General features: G+C 41.3%; 1 protein-coding gene across 1 annotated transcript in view; it reads left to right on the plus strand.

Annotated features, from left to right (window-relative positions):
- The window catches only part of PRKCH (protein kinase C eta), a 278,206-nt gene that overhangs the window by 58,533 nt on the left and 196,608 nt on the right, over positions 1–23,065 (plus strand). The window contains exon 2 of the mRNA XM_049899308.1: positions 22,150–22,213. Coding sequence (XP_049755265.1) covers positions 22,150–22,213 — 64 coding nt within the window. The remainder of the gene's footprint in view (positions 1–22,149; positions 22,214–23,065) is intronic.

The raw sequence follows: 23,065 nt of genomic DNA on the forward strand, positions 1-23,065 counted from the left end.
TAAATGGGTGTTGAACTTTGTCAAATGCCTTTTCTGCATCTATCGATAAGATCATGTGGTTTTTATCTTTTGTTTTATTTATGTGATGGATTACATTAATGGTTTTTCTGATATTAAACCTGCGTTGCATACCTGGTATAAATCCCACTTGATCAGGGTGAATTATTTTTTTGATGTGTTGTTGGATTCTATTGGCTAGAATTTTGTTGAGGATTTTTGCATCTATGTTCATGAGGGATATAGGTCTATAATTTTCTTTTTTTGTAATGTCTTTACCTGGTTTTGGTATCAGGGAGATGGTAGCTTCATAGAATGAGTTGGGTAGTATTCCGTCTTTTTCTATGCTTTGAAATACCTTCAGTAGTAGTGGTGTTAAGTCTTCTCTGAAGGTTTGGTAGAACTCTGCAGTGAAGCCGTCTGGGCCAGGACTTTTTTTTGTTGGAAGTTTTTTGATTACCGTTTCAATCTCTTTTTTTGTTATGGGTCTATTTAGTTGTTCTACTTCTGAATGTGTTAGTTTAGGTAGGTAGTATTTTTCCAAGAATTTATCCATTTCTTCTAGGTTTTCAAATTTGTTAGAGTACAATTTTTCGTAGTAATCTGAAATGATTCTTTTAATTTCATTTGGCTCTGTTGTGATGTGGTCCTTCTCGTTTCTTATTCGGGTTATTTTTTTCCTTTCCTGTTTTTCTTTAGTCAGTCTAGCCAATGGTTTATCAATTTTGTTAATTTTTTCAAAGAACCAGCCTTTGACTTTGTTAATTCTTTCAATTGTTTTTCTGTTCTCTAATTCATTTAGTTCAGCTCTGATTTTTATTATTTGTTTTCTTCTGGTGGCTGATGGGTTCTTTTGTTGCTCACTTTCTATTTGTTCAAGTTGTCAGGACAGTTCTCTGCTTTTGGCTCTTTCTTCTTTTTGTATGTGTGCATTTATCGATATAAATTGGCCTCTGAGCACTGCTTTTGCTGTGTCCCAGAGGTTTTGATAGGAAGTATTTTCATTCTCGTTGCTTTCTAAGAATTTCCTTATTCCCTCCTTGATGTCTTCTATAACCCAGTCTTTTTTCAGGAGGGTATTGTTCATTTTCCAAGTATTTGATTTCTTTTCCCTAGTTTTTCTGTTATTGATTTCTAGTTTCATTGCCTTGTGGTCTGAGAAGATGCTTTGTAATATTTCGATGTTTTGGATTCTGCAAAGATTTGTTTTATGACCTAATATGTGGTCTGTTCTAGAGAATGTTCCATGTGCACTAGAAAAAAAAGTATATTTTGCAGCAGTTGAGTGGAGAGTTCTGTATAAGTCAATGAGGTCAAGTTGGTTGATTGTTGTAAGTAGGTCTTCCGTGTCTCTATTGAGCTTCTTACTGGATGTCCTGTCCTTCTCCGAAAGTGGTGTGTTGAAGTCTCCTACTATAAATGTGGAGGTGTCTATCTCACTTTTCAATTCTGTTAAAATTTGATTTATGTATCTTGCAGCCCTGTCATTGGGTGCATAAATATTTAATATGGTTATGTCTTCCTGATCAATTGTCCCTTTTATCATTATATAGTGTCCTTCCTTATCCCTTCTGATGGAACTTTAAAGTCTGTTTTGTCAGAAATTAATATTGCCACTCCTGCTCTTTTTTGATTGTTGTTTGCTTGATATATTTTTTTCCCCATCCTTTGAGTTTTAGTTTGTTTGTGTCTCTAAGTCTAAGGTGTGTCTTTTGTAGGCAGCATATAGATGGATCGTGTTTCTTTATCCAGTCCGTGACTCTCTGTCTCTTTATTGGTGCATTTAGTCCATTTACATTCAGCGTAATTATAGATAAATATGTTTTTAGTGCTGTCATTTTGATGCCTTTTCATGTGTGTTGTTGGCCATTTCATTTTTCCACATACTTTTTTGTGCTGAGATGTTTTTCTTAGTAGATTGTGAGATCCTCATTTTCATAATGTTTAACTTTATGTTAGTTGAGTCGTTACGTTTTTCTTGGCTTTTTTCTTCAGTTATGGAATTGATATTCCTTTTTGTGGTTACCTTATTATTTACCCCTATTTTTCTAAGTAAAAACCTAACTTGTATCGTTCTATATCGCCTTGTATCACTCTCCATCTGGCAGTTCAATGCCTCCTATATTTAGTCCCTCTTTTTGATTATTGTGATCGTTTATCTATTGATTTCCATGATTCCCTGTTATGTGTATTATTTTGTTTATTTATTTGTTTTTTAGAATTAATCTTAATTTGTTTGTTTTTGTGCTTTCCCTATTTGAGTTGCGTTGATATCAGGACGTTCTGTTTTGTGATCTTGTATTGTGCTGGTACCTGATATTATTGGTCATCAGGCCAAACAATCTCCTTTAGCATTTCTTGCAGTCTTGGTTTAGTTTTTGCAAATTCTCTAAACTTGTGTTTATCTGTAAATATCTTAATTTCTCCTTCATATTTCAGAGAGAGTTTTGCTGGATATATGATCCTTGGTTGGCAGTTTTTCTCCTTCAGTGCTCTGTATACGTCGTCCCATTCCCTTCTTGCCTGCATGGTTTCTGCTGAGTAGTCTGAACTTATTCTTATTGATTCTCCCTTGAAGGAAACCTTTCTTTTCTCCCTGGCTGCTTTTAAAATTTTCTGTTTGTCTTTGGTTTTGGCAAGTTTGATGATAATATGTCTTGGTGTTTTTCTTTTTGGATCAATCTTAAGTGGGGTTCGATGAGCATCTTGGATAGATATCCTTTCGTCTTTCATGATGTCAGGGAAGTTTTGTGTCAGGAGTTCTTCAACTATTTTCTCTGTGTTTTCTGTCCCCCCTCCCTGTTCTGGGACTCCAATCACTCGCAGGTTATCCTTCTTGATAGAGTCCCACATGATTCTTAGGGTTTCTTCATTTTTTTTAATTCTTTTATCTGATTTTTTTTCAGCTATGTGGGTGTTGATTCCCTGGTCCTCCAGATGTCCCCGTCTACATTCTAATTGCTCTAGTCTGCTCCTCTGACTTCCTATTGAGTTGTCTAATTCTGTAATTTTAATGTTAATCTTTTGGATTTCTACATGCTGTCTCTCTATGGATTCTTGCAACTTAATAATTTTTCCACTATGTTCTTGAATAATCTTTTTGAGTTCTTCCACAGTTTTATCAGTGTGTTCCTTGGCTTTTTCTGCAGTTAGCCTAATTTCATTTGTGATGTCTTTAAGCATTCTGTAAATTAGTTTTTTATATTCTGTATCTGATAATTCCAGGATTGTATCTTCATTTGGGAAAGATTTTGATTCTTTTGTTTGGGGGGTTGGAGAAGCTGTCATGGTCTGTTTCTTTATGTGGTTTGATATGGACTGCTGTCTCCGAGCCATCATTGGGAAACTAGTTTGTCCAGGTAATCAGCTAAAAAAAAAAAAATGCAGTCAGATCCCTATCTGAATTCTCCCTCTGGCTCCGGGTATTCGGATGTTAATGGAGCCACCTGGGGAGGGTGGGGGAGGGATCGGAGAGCCAGGAGTGTAGCACCTCAAAATATAGATCTGATCCCCACGTTCACGCTCCGCCCGCGCCCGCCAAAATCGCGGCGGGACGGCTCCCCGGCTGGGACGCTGCTCTCCCCGCTCCAAGACCAGTCACTTCCTCCCGGAGACTTCTCCCTCCGGTGCACCGTGCCACACGCGCGAACTGGGTGGGCGTCACCTCCACGAACATCTGGGCCCCCCCCCCGGGGTCACTTTAGGGAAATATAGCTGATCCCCACGCTCACGCCACGCCCGCTCCCCGCCAAACTCCCGGCGGGACGGCTCCCTGGCTGGGAGGCTGCTCTCCCCGCTCCAAGATCAGTCACTTACTCCCGGGTACTTCTCCCACCGGCTGTGCTGGTATGCTGCCCGCGCCAGCCGGCTAGGCTCCCTCCCGGGATGAGTTCAGGGGCTAGGGCTGGGCCCCTTGTCTGTGCGTCTGCCCTGCTGGGCTCTGCCCCAGATCGGGCTCCGAAGGTCACCTGCCTGATACGCTGGCTCCTGGTTCTGAAAACGATCGCTGTCTGCCCGTATTTGTTCGTTCTCCGTCTCTAAGTCTGTGTTTGTTGTTCAGAGTTTGTAGATTGTTATGTATGTGATCGATTCACTTGTTTTTCCGAGTCTTTGTTGCAAGAGGGATCTGCAGTAGCGTCCACCTAGTCCGCCATTTTGGCCCCGCCTCCTGTACACTTTTTAAATTTGTTGGAGGACGAAAGGATTGGGTGGTGACAAGAACAGTGAAGGAAGAACTAACCACAATGGCTCCCAAACTTGAGCAGGCATTGACTTACCAGCGGAGCTTGTTAAAATGGGATGCTGGTCAACTAGGCCTGGGGGTGGACCTGCACTTACTATAAGGACATCAGGGGATTCTGGCTCTGGGGAACTAGGAGAAGTGCTTGCAGTTCTTACTCCCTCAGCTTTGGGGAGAAAAGCAAAAAGCCGGGCTTGCCTTAAAAACCTGCTCCAAATCTTTATCCGTTTTTAAATAATAGTTCCTGTTCAGATTTTGTGAAATCAGATAGAATAATGGGCATGAGGTCATTCTCATTACATAGCCTTGGCTCTTAAAAAATAAAAAATTACTCATTATCTTAGATGTTCGTTGTAAGACGTTTGTAGTTGGAAGACGTTTGTAGTTGATTTTACACACACACCCACACGTACACACACATGTACACAGGTTCTCTCTCTCTAATTGGGTCTAGTTAAGTATACAGGAGTAACTACTTCTAGCTTAAGGAATGACACTTTTCACCAACAGCTTGTCTGAAAGCAATTTGGAGAAAGGAACACTTCTAAAAGTCCTGAGGGGCTCACTGCCGGAACGTGGAGTAACACTAGCTCATACTGGGATGTGCTAACAGGGTGCCAGATGGGAAAGTTGGGAACAGGGACAACTTAGCATTAACATGGTAATGTTACATACACCATCTTAAAAGGTCAGGTGCTCTTTTGTACTGCTGCTTCCTTTCATTTGGTGAAAGTATCGAATATATCACCTGACTAATTCAGGTTTTAATGTCTTTAAGAGTTACCTGGATTTAGGGGTCAGTGAAAGCATTTTTTTTTTTTAAATAAGCTTTTTTGTTTTAGATTTACAGAAAAATTGTGAAGGCAGTACAGAGAGTTTTCATATAGCACAAACCCAGTTTCCCCTCTTATTAACAAAGTGCCATTTTTATCACGTCATTTAAGGACACACACTATCAACATGACTGGGTGACACAAGTTGTGCTCAGCTGCTAATGGAAAGATTAGTGATTCAAACCCACCCAGCAGTGCTGTGGAAGAAAGGCCTGGCGATCTGTTTCCATAAAGATTACAATGAAGAAAACCCTGTGGAGCTCAGTTCTACTCGGTAACACATGGGGTCACCATAAGCCAAAACCAACTTATCTGCACTAGGTTTGTTTTGATTTACTTTAGTACGGTACATTCGTCACAACTGTTACATAGCTGTCAGGAGCTGCTGAGTCGGTTCTGACTCATAGCAACCCTATGTTCAACAAAACAAAATACTGCCTGGTCCTGCGCCACCCTCACAATCGTTGCTATGCTTGAGCCCATTGTTGTAGCCACTGTGTCAATCCATTTTGTTGAGGGTCTTCCTCTTTTTCGATGACCCTCTGCTTTACAAAGGATGATGGTCTTCTCCAGGGACTGGTCCCTTCTGATAACATATCTAAAGTAGGTGAGAGGAGGTCTCAACCATCATCGCTTCTAAGGAGCATTCTGGCTGTACTTCTTCCAAGACAGATTTGTTCGTTCTTCTGGCAGTCCACAGTATATTCAATGTTCTTTACAACACCGTAATTCAAAGACATTGATTGTTATTCAGTCTTCCTTATTCATTGTCCAAGTTTCACATGCATAAGAGGTGACTGAAGACACTGTGGCTTGAGTCAGGAGCACCTTAGTCCTCAAGGTGACATCTTTGCTTTTTAACACTTTAAAGAGGTCTTTTGCAGCAGATTTGTCCAATGCAGTGCGTCATTTGATATCTTGACTGCTGCTGCTATGGGCATTGATTGTGAGTCTGAGTAAAATGAAATCCTTGACAACTTCAATCTTTTCTCCATTTATCATGATGTTGCTTATTGGTCCAGTTGTGAGGATTTTTGTTTTCTTTATGTTGAGGTGTAATCCATACTGAAGGCTGTAGCCTTTGACCTTCATCAGTAAGTGCTTCAAGTCCTCTTCACTTTCAGCAAGCAAGGTTGTGTCATCTGCATAACGCGGGTTGTTAATGAGTCTTCCTCCAATCCTGATGCCTCATTCTTCTTCACAACTAATGAGCCAATACTGATACATTATTATTAACTAAAGCCCATACTTTCTTCAGGTTTCTTTCATTTTTAGCCAGTATTCTTTCGCTGCTCCAGGATGCCACCCAGGATACCTTATTACGTTCAGTTGTCCTGTCTCTTAGTCTCTTCTTGGCTGTGACAGCTTCTCAGACTTTTCTTGTTTTTGATGACCTTGACAGTTTGAAGAATACTGGCCAAGTGTTTTTTGAATGTCCTTCAATTTGGGTTTTTCTGATGTTTTTCTTATGGTTAAACAGGGGTTATGGGTTTTGGGGAGGAAGACCACAGAGGTAAAGTGCCATTTTCATCACTTCATATTAAGAGAGCACACTATCAATGTGACTTATTACTGTTAATGTCAACCTAGATTGTCTGATTGAGGTCGTGCTTGTCAGGCTTTGTGTCTATAAAGACACTCTTTTTTGCCTCTTGTCTATACTGTACTCTTAAAAAAGGAAATCACTGTCCTCAGCCCCTACTTAAAGGATGGCCAGTTATGCCCTAAAGTGCTCGTTGGGTTGCAGTTGTGGTTGTGAAACGGGTTCCTAAGAACAGGCAAAAGTTCATGTAGAAAGAAATGAGAGAATGAGATAAGTGAATGTTAAAAAATGAAAGCTTTTTGTGTGACAGAGACTAATTTTAATGAGGTTTATTAAAAAGCCATAAATGCATGAGGATTCTCTTCACGGGGGTGCAAATGGTACTTCTAGGTCCTAAAATTCAAATCTAGCTCAACCTGCTGCCAATTTATGAAGTCACTTACTTCTGAGTGACTCTGTCGATGCAGTGGCAGTGATGGGGTATAGTTTTCCTGGCTCAGAAAGCGATTGTGAAGCTGAATGGAAAGGGTGTGAAACTGTTGGGGGGACCAGAAGTATATAGTGTGCCTTTCTAGACTCTCTTCTTTCCCTTTTGCTGGTTTGGCTTTCTCACATCTTCTAAACATGGGTTTGATCTTTAACCCTTTATTCCTTGAACTGTACCTTCTCTCCATGGGTGCCAACTCTCTTGGGGTTCAGTTTTCCCTGCTGCATGGATGACTCCTACAACTCTGCCTTTACCCCAGACCTTTAAGTCTCAGGTCCCTATCTATCTTTTGGTCAGATATTTCCACCTGGATATCTCTCTCCTAAATCAGTATGTTTTAAAACCAGAGACATCCCAAGCCAACTGACCTTTTAGATTCCCTTATTTCTTCCAGGACTACCATCAGTCTTCCAGTGTTTCTGATACTGGAACCCTTTTAGCCTTTCTTAGTTCTTAACCATTAGCCCCCAAGTCATACTGAGCCTCCTTTTGTATTTTACTTTTGTCTTCTCCACCACACACCTGTATTGTTGGAATAGACCCTCAACTGCACCCTCCCCCCAAACCCAGACTGTTTTTCTCCAGCTTGTCCTCCAGCCAGTTCTTTTTAGACTGTTACTAGTCTAATGATTTGAAATTAAATTTCAACTCTTATCTTGGCGTCCAAAGCCTTCTACCTAACTTGCATTTCTACTTTTACCTTCCAACTCAATTAAGTTCTTGTAGATTAATTAACCTTCATGTTCCTTCCTGTTTTTCTTCTGTTCTCTACATCTCTCTCTCCATCTCTGCAGAGTAAAAAGTGGAATTAATCCTGCAGGTGGAAGTTAACAGGGATATGGATGGGTTTTAACTTACTATGAAGAGGATCTTTCCAAAAGAGCTGCCCAAAGGTTGGGTGGATATCATGGAATAAGTCTACCCAGTTTTCAAACCTAGCGACCCCTTTAAAGTCCTCATTTACCTCCTCCGCCTCTGTAGCATTTGACTTCTCTTTTTTGAAACCCTTTCCTCCAATGTTATATGACATTGCCCTTGAATGACTCCCCCCACTTCTCAGGCTGCATCTTTCTCATTCTTCTTTCATCTCCTAAATGAATCTGCTTTCTCTTTTATTTGAAAACTTTCATGGCTTTTGTGATCACCATTTGAGAAAGATTTGCAAATAATAACCCCAATCCTATCTATCTTCACAATTTGTCTTAATTTCCAACCCCTTGCCAGATGTTTCTATTTGGGAACCTTTGTGTCCAAATTTGAACTCATTTCCTTCCCTTCTAAAACATTTTCCTTCCCCCCACTGAGTTCACTGGTTGATTAATAGCAACTATTGTCTAGGTTGGGGGTTGGCAGACTTTTTCTATAAAGGGTAAGATAGTAAATATTTTTGGCTGTGCTTTTTTCTGTAAAGGGCCAGGTAGCAAATATATTTGGTCTTGCAGGCCATATGGTTTTGTGGCAAATACTCAGGTCTGCCATTGTGGTACAACAGCAGCCATAGGTGATAAGTAAAAGAAAATGGGTATGGCTGTGTTCCAGTAAAACTTTACTTACAAAAATAGGCCAAATTTGACCTGTGGGCCATAGTTTGCTAATTCCTGGTCTAGGTCACCCCAACTCAAAACGCAATACTTCTTTGATATTACTCCTTTTATTTGCTGTCTTCGTATAAATTTTAATTTCTGCCTATTTCTACCCTTTCGAAAAACAGTAGCTGTCCCCCATTCATTGATGTAGTTGACAAAATGCCCTTTTGCGTGTTACTCTCTGTTCTCTTACATAATCAAACACCTCTAATGACTCCCCTTAGCCTGCATAATAAGGTTAAAACTCTCTGGGTGCAGCTCTTTCTTCAGTTTTGCCTCTAACCTTCTCTCTTTCTCACCTATCTGGACGTTCCACTTCAACCACACTGGGCTGGTTTGTGCCTTGATATAGTTTCTGCTCACCGCGTGCTCTTGACTCACAAATGGTCTCTTTCCACTTAGCAAAACTTCCCTTTGGGGCCTCAACTCAGGTCACACCTCCCAGGTGAAGCCCTGGCCCAGTGATTGTTCCTCCTGATCTGGACAGTGCTTTTGATGTTGTCATTTACTGCTTCAATTTACTCTGCACTGGATTATAATTTACATGTTCCTGGTGTTCTGCCTCTGAACTTGGAGAAGACCTTAAGGACAGCTGCATCAGTGCTCCGTTGACATGGGTGATGGTCACACCAGGAATCATCATCCTCCCTGGAGGCCATTCCCCCCTTTCGGTTACAAAGTCTAGCTGCTGCTCCCTTTTGTACCTTTCCCCTTTCTGCCTCCTCCTCTCCATCCCCTCTGCTGCCTTTTTAGCTCGTCTCACCACCTATTTCACTAAGACTATTGAAATAGCCTTCAACGTGTATGCCTACCATCAGCTTCTCTCCCCTTATAACGCTAACACTCCATCTGTAGGGATTTGACATGTGGGTATGACCCTGTAAATTTGCTGATTGAAACCACTTAGTGGTTCCCCACTGCCCACTGGATTAGATCCAGCCTCCTACCATGTCATAAGGCCATTTCTGATCTGACCCACTTTCCTCCCAGCCTTGTTTCTGATGTGTCTGGTATACATAGTCTACACTCACCATGTGCAACCCCTAATAGGCCCTCTGTGTGTTTGCATCTACTTCCCTTCTGTCTGGATGCCTCTCCTTCCCTGGTCCACCTAACAAAGTGTTACCTAAATTTCTAAAAATGGCACGAATGTCCCTTCTTCTTCGGAGCTTTCATCTCTCCATATTCCCAGAAGGCCAAAAGAATAAAGGTGTTGTCATATAATAACTATTGGGATAGACCTAGAGCCTGAGCAATGAGTAATGAAGGCCCAGCTTATATGCGCTAAATGCATAATTTTGACTTATTCCTCTTTTTTTTCCTAGAGCTTTTGCCTTCTTCCTCCATTACAATGGATTATGGGAACAGACGATATAGAATTATTCTGGGTTTATTTGTAACCTTTTTTTTTTTTAACCTATAGCTTCAGTTAAAATATTTTAGGATGGGGCAGAGTCAGAGGGAATAATTATTTCATTGCAAATATTTGAGATGTCATTTTTTACCCTAGAAAGATAACTCAGTATCTATGGCAAAGCTTACTAGACCTCAACTTCTAATGTTTCTCCTTTCCTATGGCGTTTCCTCTCAGAGAAGAAGGCTCATCATGGGGCTGAGAGCTCTCCCTAGGCAACACTCAAAGGTTGTAGGGAGTAAATTAGTTTCTCATTTAAAAATTCATAACACAAATTGTTTTGTGACATTGGTTGCAATCCCCACAATGTGTCAGCACTCATAATGTGGAGTCTTCCTGTCCCTCAACATGGTATGTTTTCCATTTATGTAGGCCTGTTTTGGCTTCTTGTAGTAGTGTTTTGAAGCCTTTTCTGTATAAGTCTTTTACGTCTCTGGTTACCTAAGTGTTTTATCTTTTTAGGCTCTATTATAAATGGTATTGTTTTCCTGATTTCTTTTTCTGTGCTCTCTTTTTTGGCGTATAGGTATCCAACTGATTTTTGTATGTTCATCTTGTATCCTGCTACTCTGCGGAGGCTTTCTGTTAGTTCCAGGAGTTAAAGGATGTGTTTTAGGGGCAACTTCTTCATAGTCTTCAGATGTCTTTACTTGCCCTGTAGAGATTCCAGGTTTTGAACTTGGAATCATAGACTATTTAGATATGAAAAGGATCTTAAAGGTTTGATCTACCCCCTCATTGTTGAAGCACAGAAGCCAGATGACCTGCCTGAGTGGCAGGTTTACGGTGCCAGAGCTATGATCACAGCCTGAGGCTCTTTGCCGATGCCCCCTCCCCTCTGACCACACTTAGGATGAGGGACAGACTGAGGATTTACTCACTAAAATAATAATAATGTTTTCCTTCATTTTTAAACTTCATTCAGATTTGATAAGCATTACTTTTTCTGTTCAGTTTCTGCCCTCATCTTTCTTTTAATCTGTGGTACTTTTTAGTGTATTAACTTTTTAGTATATTCGTTGTTGTTTGTTTTTAAAGATGTTAGAAACAGCATTGGTTTTTTTCCTTAATAGACTTTATTGTTTCAGGTTCACAGAAAAATTGTCCTGAAAATACAGAGAGTTCCCATAGGCTCTTCTCCCCCTGCAGACAGTTTCTCCTATTCTGAACATCTTGTGAAATTCCTGGGAGGTTAACACACTTGGCTGCTAACCAAAAGGTTGGAGGTTGGAGCCTACCCTGAAGTGCCTCAGAAAAAAAGCCTGGACATCTACTTCTAAAACATCAGCTGTGGAAAACCCTAGGGAGGACAGTTCTACTCTAACACACATGGGGTCACCATCAGTTGGAGTCAACTCAACAGCAACTGGTTTTTTTTGTTTGTTTTTCGAGTTTAACATCTTGCATTTCTCTCTCTTTTTTTTTAAACTGTACTTTAGATACAATTAGAACAAACTAGTTTCTCATCAAACAGTATACACATTGTTGTGTGACATTGGTTAACAACCTCATGACATGTCAATACTCTCTCTTCTAAACCCTGGGTTCCCTATTACCAGCTTTCCTGTTCCCTCCTGTTCCTCCTGCCCCAGGGCTGATGTGCTCCTTTAGTCCCATTTTGTTTCATGGGCCTGTCCAATCTTTGGCTGAAGGGTGAACCTCAGGAGTGACCTGATTACTGAGCTGAAAGGGTATCTGGGGGCCATCCCTTCAGGGTTTCTCCAGTCTCTGTCAGGCCTGCAAGTCTGATCTTTCTTTTGAGTTAGAATTTTGTTCTACGTTTTTCTCCAGCTCTGTCTGGGACCCTCTGTTGTGATCCCTGTCAGAGCAGTCAGTGGTGGTAGCTGGGCAGTATCTAGTTGTACTGGCCTCAGTGGAGGCTGTGGTAGGTGTGTAACACCTTGCATTTCTCTGGTCCATTGGTTGCACTTGATGAACCAATATTGATACATTGTTATTAACTTAAGTCTATAGCTTACATAAAGGTTCACTCTGTGTGGTACAGTCCTGTGCATTTTGACAAATGCATAGTGTCATGTGTCCGCTATTATAGTACCATACAGAATAGTTTCACTGCCCCTGTTCTCCATCTATTCATTCTTTTTCTCTGTTCTTGTCCTTTTAATGCTTAAAACTTGTCTGATTGATACAGAGCTGGAAGTAGAAAATCTTCAGGGGCATAGCATTTGTCTCATTCACCTCCTTTAAAACTCTTTCCATGGGAGGGGCCATGTGGTGTGTCTGCAGCACAGGATGCTGACTCGAGGTCTCCAGGCAGCTAGCTAACTCGCGGGGCCTGCACTGCCTACCTCATTGCATCGGCCCCAGCAAATAGACTTGGCTGTGCTTAGCCTCTTGTGCCTTGTGTTCTCGCTGGGAGCTATCGAGGGACACCGTCAGGCTGGTGCCACTCCCCCTGGCCTTGGCAGTGAGGAGGCGAGAGGGCTGGCAGTTAGCAGAGAGCAGCCTCAGGTGCTGGTGGCACGAGTCTTGCCTGTGCTCCCAGGGGAGACAGGTGATGACCTCATATGCTGGAAGCCAGGTTGGGGTGGCTTCAGGTTGAACGGGAGGCAGCAGACAGACCTGCAGTAACCTGCAGGCAGATGTTGTCACGACGGACATGAGGGAGGCTGGGCAGCAGACCTGACCTACATGTGAGTCTTCCCTTGGCCTTCATTGCTTGTGAGGCCTTGGTCAATTCCATAATGTCATTGAGCCTCCATTTTCCCTTCTGTATAATGTGATGGTGATACTTAACCTTGCAGGCTATGAAGGTTAGAAACAGTGTCTGTTAAGCACTAGTGTGGCTTCTGTACATTGATGGAGTTCAAGGTATGGTAGCTGTTATTGTTGTTATTTAAGAACACAGCCACACTTCTTATTGGTTCAATCTAGTAAGAATTTTTTTCCCCCTGTAAGAATTTAAACTCTCATTTTATAACCTGATAGATTCAGCTGGAAGAGAATCAGAAATGCTTTATCATGCTTTTAGGTTCTTTTTGTTACTTATCTGTAGGATAAGACTTAGAAAAGCTATAGAAACAAACCACGTAGCCAAGAATGGGAATTTTGTAGCCTTCCCTATTACAGAGGTCTGACTGAAGGCCCATAGAATCTAGGCGAAACTTCTGCTTTGCACGAATAAAGAATTGTTTTTTAATATGTTAGATCCCTCTGCTAATCCCAGGCTGAGATGAGTATTAAGTAGCCAGAAGTTTCCTGTCTGTGATCAATTCTAATGCCCTTTGTGAAGGGAAATGGTTGTAAATTATTACCGATTAATTAAATGAGTGTTTCCCTTGAGTCCTGTGAGCAGGCTTTTATCTAAGCCTGTTTAGAATCATGGAAAGGTTTTTAGACAACCCTCTGATTTCATGGACAAAGAGACAGAGCCAGGGATATAGAGAACGTGCCCAGTTTCTGCAATATGATGTTAAAGAAAATCAAACATTGGCCAGGGCACGGGGCTGGAGATCTGGTGGGCACATCAAGTGAACAGAGAATTCCTGAGCAATGGGCCCTTGTAGTCCATATACCACTGGTGGCCAACTTGGAGTGCTTTTATATTTAACACGTTCTGTGACTTAGTGACTTAGTGTCTTCTTTATTCTATAGTAAATGTCATAATTCCTCTTTTACAGGTGAGGAAATTGAAGTGGTCACTTGACTTTCCTATGGCCACAGAGCTTTTACCTCAGACTCTCAGAGATGGTACTAACCCCTATGCAGTGGACCGTCTTTACCTGTGAAGCAGCAGCTGCTACCCTGGGGTGTTTATCCCTGAACCTTCTATTTACCAAAGATCTCATCTCAGTTTGTGTAAGGATATTTTCCATGGAAAATCCCTGACTTTCTTTTTTTAATAGATGCTAAGAGAAAATGGAATTCTTTTTCTTGCCAGTAGTTTCTGAAATGTTTCTTCAAAAAGATGGAGGCTTCATGTTTTGAAACACAATCTGCAGTTACAGCAGAAAGATGATAAATCATGTTCAGTGTGCATTTTTACTAATGATGTGTGTAAAAGCATCCTTACACTTAATAGACATTTTCATTAGTCCTGCTGCATTTTGGCATGATGCTTCCAGTTGTTTAGCTTCTCTTCTTCTGTATAAATCATTTTCTAGTGAAGGGCAGCTCTTCATTGCAAAGAACCTCACTGCTTCCCCTTCAGTGTGTTGAAAACGACAGTATACATGGGTAGGAAATTTGCATTATCACAGACTAAAAAACAAAAGGCTTTAGAGGTTTGGAGAGAGACAGCAAGGGTGTTTTCAATATCACTGTCAGATGATATTCAGCTCATTAGATCAGATCCGCAGATATTTATTGAGCATTTACTTTGTCCAGGGTAATCTGGTAGGCATGGAATTAGAGCCATTTAAAGCTGGAAAGGACTTTGAAGAGCATCTAGCTCAGGGTTCCCAGATGGTGGTCTGTGGCCTAACTGTGTCAGAATCACTCATGGAACCTTTAAACACTGTAGGTGCCTGGCCCACTTCGCTTTTCCCAGAAAATGCTAAATCAGTAGCTCTTTCATGGAACCTGGGCATCTGTATCTTTGATTCCCCTTCTTTACCCCCCTGATTCTGTATGACAGAGAGGTTGAATGGCTTGCCCAAAGTCACAGACCAGTTAGCGCAGGGTTCACACTAGAACCCAAGTCTTCTGTGCCATTTCTGTTAGTCAACCAGACGGGGAGGATAAGCTTAAATGGGAACATGTAGTATTTAAGGCCACATCGATTCATGTGGGTACAAATGTTGAGTATCCTTTTTTTGCTTGTGTTTTTGGTGTTATATCTACAAAACTATTGCCTCACCTAAGGTCACGAAAGTTTACTTGTGTGTTTTCTTCTGAATTTTATAGTTTTAGTTCTTACTTGAGGTCTGTGACCCATTTTGAGTTGATGTTGTATATCGTATGAGGTAAGTAAGGATTCAACTCCATTCTTCTGCGTGTGGATACAATTGTCAGTACCATTTGCTGAAAAGACTTCTTTTTTCACTGGATTGTCTTGGCAGCCTTGTGCCCCTTTTTAATCTCTCTGTACCAGCCCTCCTGTTTCCTTTACCTCTGTCCCCAGCCAGCTGCTGATCTGTTTTCTGTCACTCTAGATTAGTTTGCTTTTTCTAGAGTTTCCTATAGATAGAATCATACAGAATGTACTCTTTTTCATCTGCCTTCTTTCCCTGAGTATTCTGAGATTCTTCCATGCTGTTACGTGTGTTAATAGTTCATTCTTTTTTATTATTGACTAGTATTCCATGGTAGGCATATATCACATTTTTAAAGTACATTAACCAGTTGGTGGACTTTTTTTCCCCCCTTTTTTGACTAGTACAGTTAAAGCTCCTATGTGTGTTCGTGTACAGATCTTTATACAGATACATGCTTTCTTTATTCTTAAGTAAATACCTAGGAGTAGAATGGCTAGATCAAATGGTAAGCATGTGTGTAAATTTTTTAAGAAACTGTCAAGCTGTTTTCCAAAGTGGCTTTACCATTTTACAGTCCCACTAGCAGTGCATGAGAGTTCCAGTTACTCCACATCCTCACCAACACCTAGTAGAATCAGGCTTTTTAATTTTAGGTCTTTTAATAAGGTATGTAGTGTTATTGCACTGTGGTTTTAATTTACATTTCCTAATGACTGATGGTGTTGGACTTCTTCTTATGTACTGATTTGCCATCTGTCTATCTTCTTTGGTGAAGTGAAGTGGTAAGTCCACCTTTTAAAAAATTAGATGGTTTGTTTACTTATTATTGAGTCTTGAGAGTTCTTTATGCATTCTATGTACAAGTCCCATACCAGGTGCGATTTACAAATATTTTCTCCGAGTTTGTGTCTTGTTTTTTCATTCTCTTGACAGTGTCTTCCAAGTAGCAGAGATTTTAGTTTTTGATGATGTCCAGTTTATCAATTTGTTCTTTTATTGATTGTACTCTTGATGTCATATCTAAGAAATATTTGCTTAACCCGAGGTCCCAAAGATTTTCTCTAATGTTTTCTTCTAGAAGGTTTAAAGTTTTCATTTTTACATTTTAACTCTATGATCCATTTTGAGTTACCTTTTAAAAAAAAAAAAAAAAAGTTTTTTTTTTTGTACAAGTTGCAAAAATGGGTCAGGGTTTCAGTTTGTTTTTTTTTTTGCATGTGATGTCTAATTGTTCTGGTGCCATTTGTTGATTTTTATTCATTTGTTCATTTATCTATTTGTGTGTAAGGATGTCATTTTTTCAAGCTGCTGTTTTCTGGGTTTCAGCGAGGGCTCAGGAGTTGTCCTCCTTACCAACAGAAATGTTCTGTAAGTGAGAAGGGGATAGAGGATTCCATGCTCCCTGAATAACTGTTACAAAAAGAATGCTAACGTGTAATGTGCCCATTTTTCTGTGGAGCCTGCCTCAGCCCCATTTTCTTGGGCATTCTGTCAGTGCCCTAGGCGATGACATAGTTAATCCGAGGCCCTGATTTAGGAGGCTGTAAGGTTGAGACATAGCATGAATGAACAAATAGAACCTGGGATCCAGTGAACCATGGAGCCTGGAACAACAAGCTGAAATTTTGCAGAAACAATATGAAGCACCTAGGTTTTTGTGTGGGTTTTTGGGCCTAACCACTGCACCAGCACAGGGCGTGGGAAACAAAGCTTTATTGCACATAGAAAAGACACAGAGGTTTTAGTTGATGGCAAACTCGACCTGGGTCACTGGAGCTTCTCAGAGTGCTCATGCAGTCTGTATCTGCATCAGTGAAGCACTTGTTGAGATTGAGGTTGGCAATGATCTTGCTGTCTTCTGTGAGGGTCAGGTCATACCTCCAGGGTGATATTCACTGTTTAATGGAGATGTAAAGACACTGGGGTATGTCTGGAAGAAAATGACCAGAATGATGAGGAAGGAGTAAACCATGTCTCAAATGAAACTGCTGAAGGAGTTTGGGATAATTTATTCACTCATTCATTCAACAACAATGTACAAGGCAGAGCCCTAGGGAACAGTGTGTAATGACAGCCACATGATGTGGGTTTCAACAATGGTCTCCATATAGATGTGGACTTGCCGAACTATCAAAGAGAGGCCTGGGAATGTCTCCCTGAAAAGGTGACTTTTGAGTTGAGTCTTGATGGACAAGTAGGAGTTTGACACGTAAAAATGGAGTGAAGGATTTTCTATCTGGAAGGATCAGCATACCCAAAGTCACTAAGCAATAAACTCCAGATAGGTAATGAGTCTTTCCCATATTTGTGACTACATTCCCCAGTACGCTGCCTGACGTATAACACATTTGTTGATCTCTCAGGTTGATTGAAATATCATGCCTCACAAGATTCTACAAGTAACCAAAGTAGGTTCAGATACAGGTTGAATGAGCAGAGGCTGAAAGGTAGTCAGGGACACAGTGTGCAGGGGTATGTGCTGTGCTCAGGAGTTTGGACCTTTTTATGGAAGGAAGAGGAAACATTGAAGGATTATAAGTTAGTAAGTAGCATGGTCAGATTTTCATTTTTCAAACAGGACAGTGGCAGTTGATGAGAGGCTGTGAGTCTGGAGACAGAGAAAACAGCTAGAAGGCCTTTGCAGAAGTCCAGGTGAGGCCAGACAGTGGGGATGCGGAGGAAGGGGCGTGTTTAGAAGAGACTCAGAAAGTGGACTGGATGGAATCTGGTAGTGATTAGATGTACATGGTAAGAAGCCTGGGCTTCCAGCATGGGCTGCAGGGTATATGGTGGGGTCACAAATGTGGGGAGGGAGTTGTTGACTAGGTGTTAACAGGTAAGAAGTAGAACTCTGGACAAGTTGATTTAAAGGAACTTGTGGGACACAGAAATGGAGAGTTTCAGAAAAGAGGCATAGGCAGGTTTGGGAGAGAGGTCTATGCTCGAGACATGGAGCTTACAAAGTGGATCTGACCCTACCTCTTACCCCAGACTACACCCTGACCCTCCTGGAACTTCCGAGATGTTTCCTTCTCTACTCCTACCCTGAAGTTGAGTCTCTCAGTTGGGTTTTGAAACCTTGGGTCTGAATCGTCCAATGGAAAGAAAAGAGGACTGAGGAGAAGCAAGATTTAAAGGCAGTCAGAGAAAGAGATGCCTGAGAGGAAAAGTTAGGAAATAGCGAGAGTAGGACCAGGAGAGAGAGGTGCCCTGGAAGCAAGGAACGGGAGAGGCCCATGAAGGAGGAAGCTGTCAAGAGGATCAGATGCTGCAGAGAGATCAGTTGAGATGAAGAAAGACATGTGGTTGGATTTGACAGGATGTTTTAGGGCTTGTAGGAGCTGCCTCAGTGCTTAAGGGAGGCAGAGAGTCAGATTGTAGTATATAGTATGGATTTTAGAAGGCCTACAGGGGATGTGAAAATTGTCTTCAAATACTTGACTTACTCTTTTTGGCTGCCATTTTGGCTAAGTCTTTTGATAGAAAACCGGACTCAGACTGGCTAAAGTGAAAAAAGGAATTTATTGGTTCAGACTACTGAAAAGTCCAGATGTATTAGGTGAGGCTTGATCTAAAGGTCTAAGTGATATCATCAAGACCTGGTCTCTTTCTCTCAGCTCTCCCCTCCTTGTTGGCTTCATTCTCCAGACACCCAAGTTTATTTCCTCCCAGATCGAAGTTCAGTAGGAGCAAGATCTTGTTTCTTCCTTGTAGCTCCAAGAGTCCTAATTGGACCTCCTTGGATCATATACCCAAACTAGAACCAATTACTGAGGGTAGGGAGTTGCAAGTGGCCAGATACAGAGCTTGGGCCGCCTCTGGACCAGTTACGGTAGCTGGAGGGATTCAGTGCTCTGATTGACAAAGCCTGGGTCACATATCTACTTTGGAGCTGGGGTAGAATCCCAGCTGAACCATTTGGACTGTGTAGTACAGGAGGGAGTAGTTCTCAAATAAAACTAGAGTGCTTTTCCCAGAAGCTGGAATGGATACTATAGCTAAAGAGAAAAAGTCCACTACAGCAGTAGGTGCTGAACTAGAATCAATGAGTAGAAATTATTGGTTGCTGCATTTCTGATCATAGAAAAAGATCTTTTTATGATGTCTGGCAATGAAATAGACCAGCTGCGGAGATATTGAATTGACTGCTACTGGAGGTACCTAAACAAAAACCACTGTAAATAGATAGCAACAACCCATCAGCACTGTGTAGATGGAACAGAAAACTTCTAAGGCAGCATTTTTCGAACTGTTTCACTGTGACCTGCAGCTACAAATACCTTTTTGCTTTGCAACCCATATGCCCTTGGCGTGTGTATAGTGGTGTCACTAGGACTGGTGTCACCCAGTGAGGTGACTCATGGTGGTGAATCCTCCCCCCATACTAATTACCACAATGTTATAGCTAAAACACCAGAAAATTTGAGAAAATTGGTGACTGTAAAAACACTGGCAGCAATGAAAACAACAGCACGTGTTTTCGAAACATCCTTGTAATTGGGTAATAATGATAGCTCTGACTGGAGCTCATTAGAAGGTCCATAAAGTAAATTAGCATAGAGTCTTAGCCTTGTATGTATATCAATACGTGTGCTTACGAAAAATTTTTTGTTGTTATAACTAACTACAGGGATTTTATAAAAAAATAAATTTCTGCTGAACACTACTACTACACAGAAATTTTATATACAGTCATTTTGATGTCACCCCCTCTGATAGTGTCACCCAGTGTGGTCCACACCCCCCCAGACACTACTGTGTGTATACAGAATTGCAAGCAAAAAAAAAAAAAAAATAGTTTCTTATTTCTGCTCTGTTTTGTTATACCTTTAAAACCCTGCTGTTTGCAGCCCATTGATTGTTTTTATGCACTAATGGGTCTCAACCTGCAGTTTGTAAAGTCCTTTTCTAAAGTCAGGGGTTCTTAGCATATTCGCCTCAGATGAACCTCACTTGAAGATGGCATTTGAATCTGGCTTTTCCACTGCCGTGGTGGTTTGAGTCAAAAATGAGGAAGCAAACCTATCTTGTTGTCAGCGTTCCTGGGTCTAAGTGGTGGAATCTCCCTTCTGTCAGAGCTGCTCCTGACCTGTCGGGGTGGAGAGGCCTGCTTTGCGGGCCTGCGGGGCGCTGTTGGAGGGTGCCTTTACTGGTGGCGGCCTGGAGGATCACAGAGGCAGCCCTGCAGCCTGTCCTGAGGCTGGCAGCAGCTCCTTCTGTGCCAGCAGTGGTTTATACTGTGAGGTCGGGTGTGTATGTATGCGTGCATGTGTTCTGTGCCAGGCCTTTATATTGAAGACAAGGGAGTGGTTTTTTAAAAATAACATATTTTTGACTTGAAACAAGTCGAGGCAGAGAGTGAAGACAATTAGAGACTGACATCCTGTTTAGTCATCTCTCCTGAGAGCTCTATTTTCAGAACTTCTGTAAGATTCGCCAGTAGTGTTAAGATAGTTAAGGGGAGATTGTTAATTTAGCAGGAGTTGTGATACAAATAGCTGCTTTGAACCTTGAACACTGGAATGATTTACAGGGCGGTAACCAAATTGGTAACAGATTTTATGCAAAAAGGGAGGGTTATAAGAACAGGTAAAACTTTTTGATGGTGCAAAATGGGGATCTTTTATTTTGAAAACTGGGTGTGGTCATGACCTTGGGTAAGGTCAATGCATTTTTTGTGGGAGGGGGGAGGGTCTCTGTTCACCGAAGTATAGTAAGAACAGTAAATAGTACTGTTGAGATTCTTTGAGGTCATCTGATGGAAGCCATGTCAGAAATGGTGAATAATATCATAGGCTTTCAGATGAAGCCCCTGGGTGGTGCAAATGGTTATGTACTTGGCAATAACTGAAAGGTTGGAGGTTCGAGTCCACCTTGAGTTGCCTCAGCAGAAAGGCCTGGTGACCTACATCTGAAAAACCAGTCATTGAAAATGCTAAGGAGCACAGTTCTACTCTGACACACAGGGGATTGCCATGAGTTGGAATTAGCTCATCAGCAACTGGTTTTAGGCTTTCAGATGAGAACAGTGAGACTTGGGGTGGATAAAGGGCCTTGCACGGGGTACGGAGCTGGCAGTGGCAGAGCCAGACAGAAGCCCCTGTCCTGGTCTTATCCAGTTCAGGGTTATTTCTGCCACATCATATGATTTGCAGCTTATTCACATTGAATATTCTATCAAAAATGACCATATCTATACTAAGCTTCTGTTCACCTGCCTCCTTTAGGTGAAGGCAGAAATAGCCATGAGCTGAACCTGACAAGATTTATTTAAAGACAAACTGTAAATTCATGCCATTCGATTCCCAAAGAACTTCTCAATCCAAGGTAGTAAAGTTAGCAGCCAGCATGAAAAGGGCAGAGCCTGCCCACCTGGCTAGTGGTGATCAGAGCACTGTCAGGAGGGCACCGTTCCACTTGGGCGCCATGCCGTGTGAGGGTCTTTGGGATACTGGGGTGTGTGCAGTAGCCGGGATCTCAGTGGGGGAGACAATTTCAAGCTGCCTCAGTTGCAGAGTGGATATCTTGATATTTCAGCCCATGGATAAGAACTTTAAGGGGCATTGATATTCTTTTGAACAAGTAGAATATAGTGACTGCAAAGCACCTAAACTCCCTTCCTCTAGTGCTTCCTTAAGATTAACTAGACTGTGGTGGAAACGGTATAGACAGAGACAGCATTCTGTTCTTTATACTTTTTCTTGATTCAACTAGAGATTTGCAGTTGGCAGTCCATTATTACCTTTATTTATCTAGTTCTTATACTTGCCATAGGATTTCATAAAATGCTGCTGTTACAAGTGGTATACATAAGTTGGGAATGTCTCAGAAACAATTACCAAAAGTATATGGTGCTTCTCTATATATTGAAAAGGCAAAAAATGGAAGAGAATAAAATTTAAGAAGGCGGCAACTCTGAAAAGGCTTAGTTTCTTTTAGACTGGTGTCTCAACCTGTACTACTCTTTGAGATTTCACTTGTTCCCTTTAATGAAAGCCTTAGCTGATTGCTGACTGGGATTTGTACATTTTGGCCTCTGTAAAGAGTTGAGGCCCACAAAAAATACTTTAAAATTAAAGTAAAGTGTAATTTTACTTTTTTTCTCTTTCTAGATTGATTTGGAGCCGGAGGGGAAGGTATTTGTGGTAATAACCCTAGCAGGGAGTTTCACTGAAGGTAAGAACGAGTTTTGTGTTGTTTTCCGGTACATGAGCAATCTCAATTTATATTCAGTAGGAATTTCTATCATGGAAATTATACAAAGGGCATTTTGTAAAAGATATTTTTAAAAAATTTCAGTGTCTTAAATTAGTCTGGCTGGCATTTTATTACCTAATGGTTGGATTGCCAGATTAAATTAAAAAAAAAAGAAACCCAAAACCCACTGCCATCGAGTCAGTTCCAACTCATAGCGACCCAACAGGGTTTCCAAGGCTGCAAATCTTTATGGAAGCAGACTGCCCTCGGAGCCACTGATGGTTTTGAAGTGCTGACCTTCTGGTTGGCAGTCGATAGCTTTAAATATATTTGCTAAATCTGGTAATCTAGTATTTTGTTTAATGTACTCACTGAGTTTTTATTCATCATCATCTTGTTGTTAATAAGTTTTTATCCTCCATCATCTTGTTAGTAGGTGCCATCCAGTCGATTTTGTCTCATAGTGACCCCATGCAACACAGTAGAACTGCCCTGCAGGATTTTCTAGTCTGCAGTCGTTATGGGAGCAGATCCTGAGGTCTTTCTCCTGAAGAGCTGCTGTGTGGGTTTAAACCGATAGATAACCTTTTGCTTAGCAGCTGAGCACTTAACTGTTGTGCCACCAGGGCTCCTATCATCATCTTAGCTGAACTGATAAATTGTTATTGCCTCTTTTGGTTTATGCCTATTAAATTGTGCTTTAGATTTGTTTTTGTGCTAACCTTTTAGCTTGTTACTGAATTTGTGTGAAAGCAATTCAGGGATCAAGTCCTCTTCCTTAGGATCTTTATGCCATTTTTATCTTTTAAGAGATTCTGTTCCTCTTCCCCT

The sequence above is a fragment of the Elephas maximus genome, chromosome 10 (genome assembly GCF_024166365.1).
Source record: "Elephas maximus indicus isolate mEleMax1 chromosome 10, mEleMax1 primary haplotype, whole genome shotgun sequence".
Lineage (NCBI taxonomy): Eukaryota > Metazoa > Chordata > Mammalia > Proboscidea > Elephantidae > Elephas > Elephas maximus.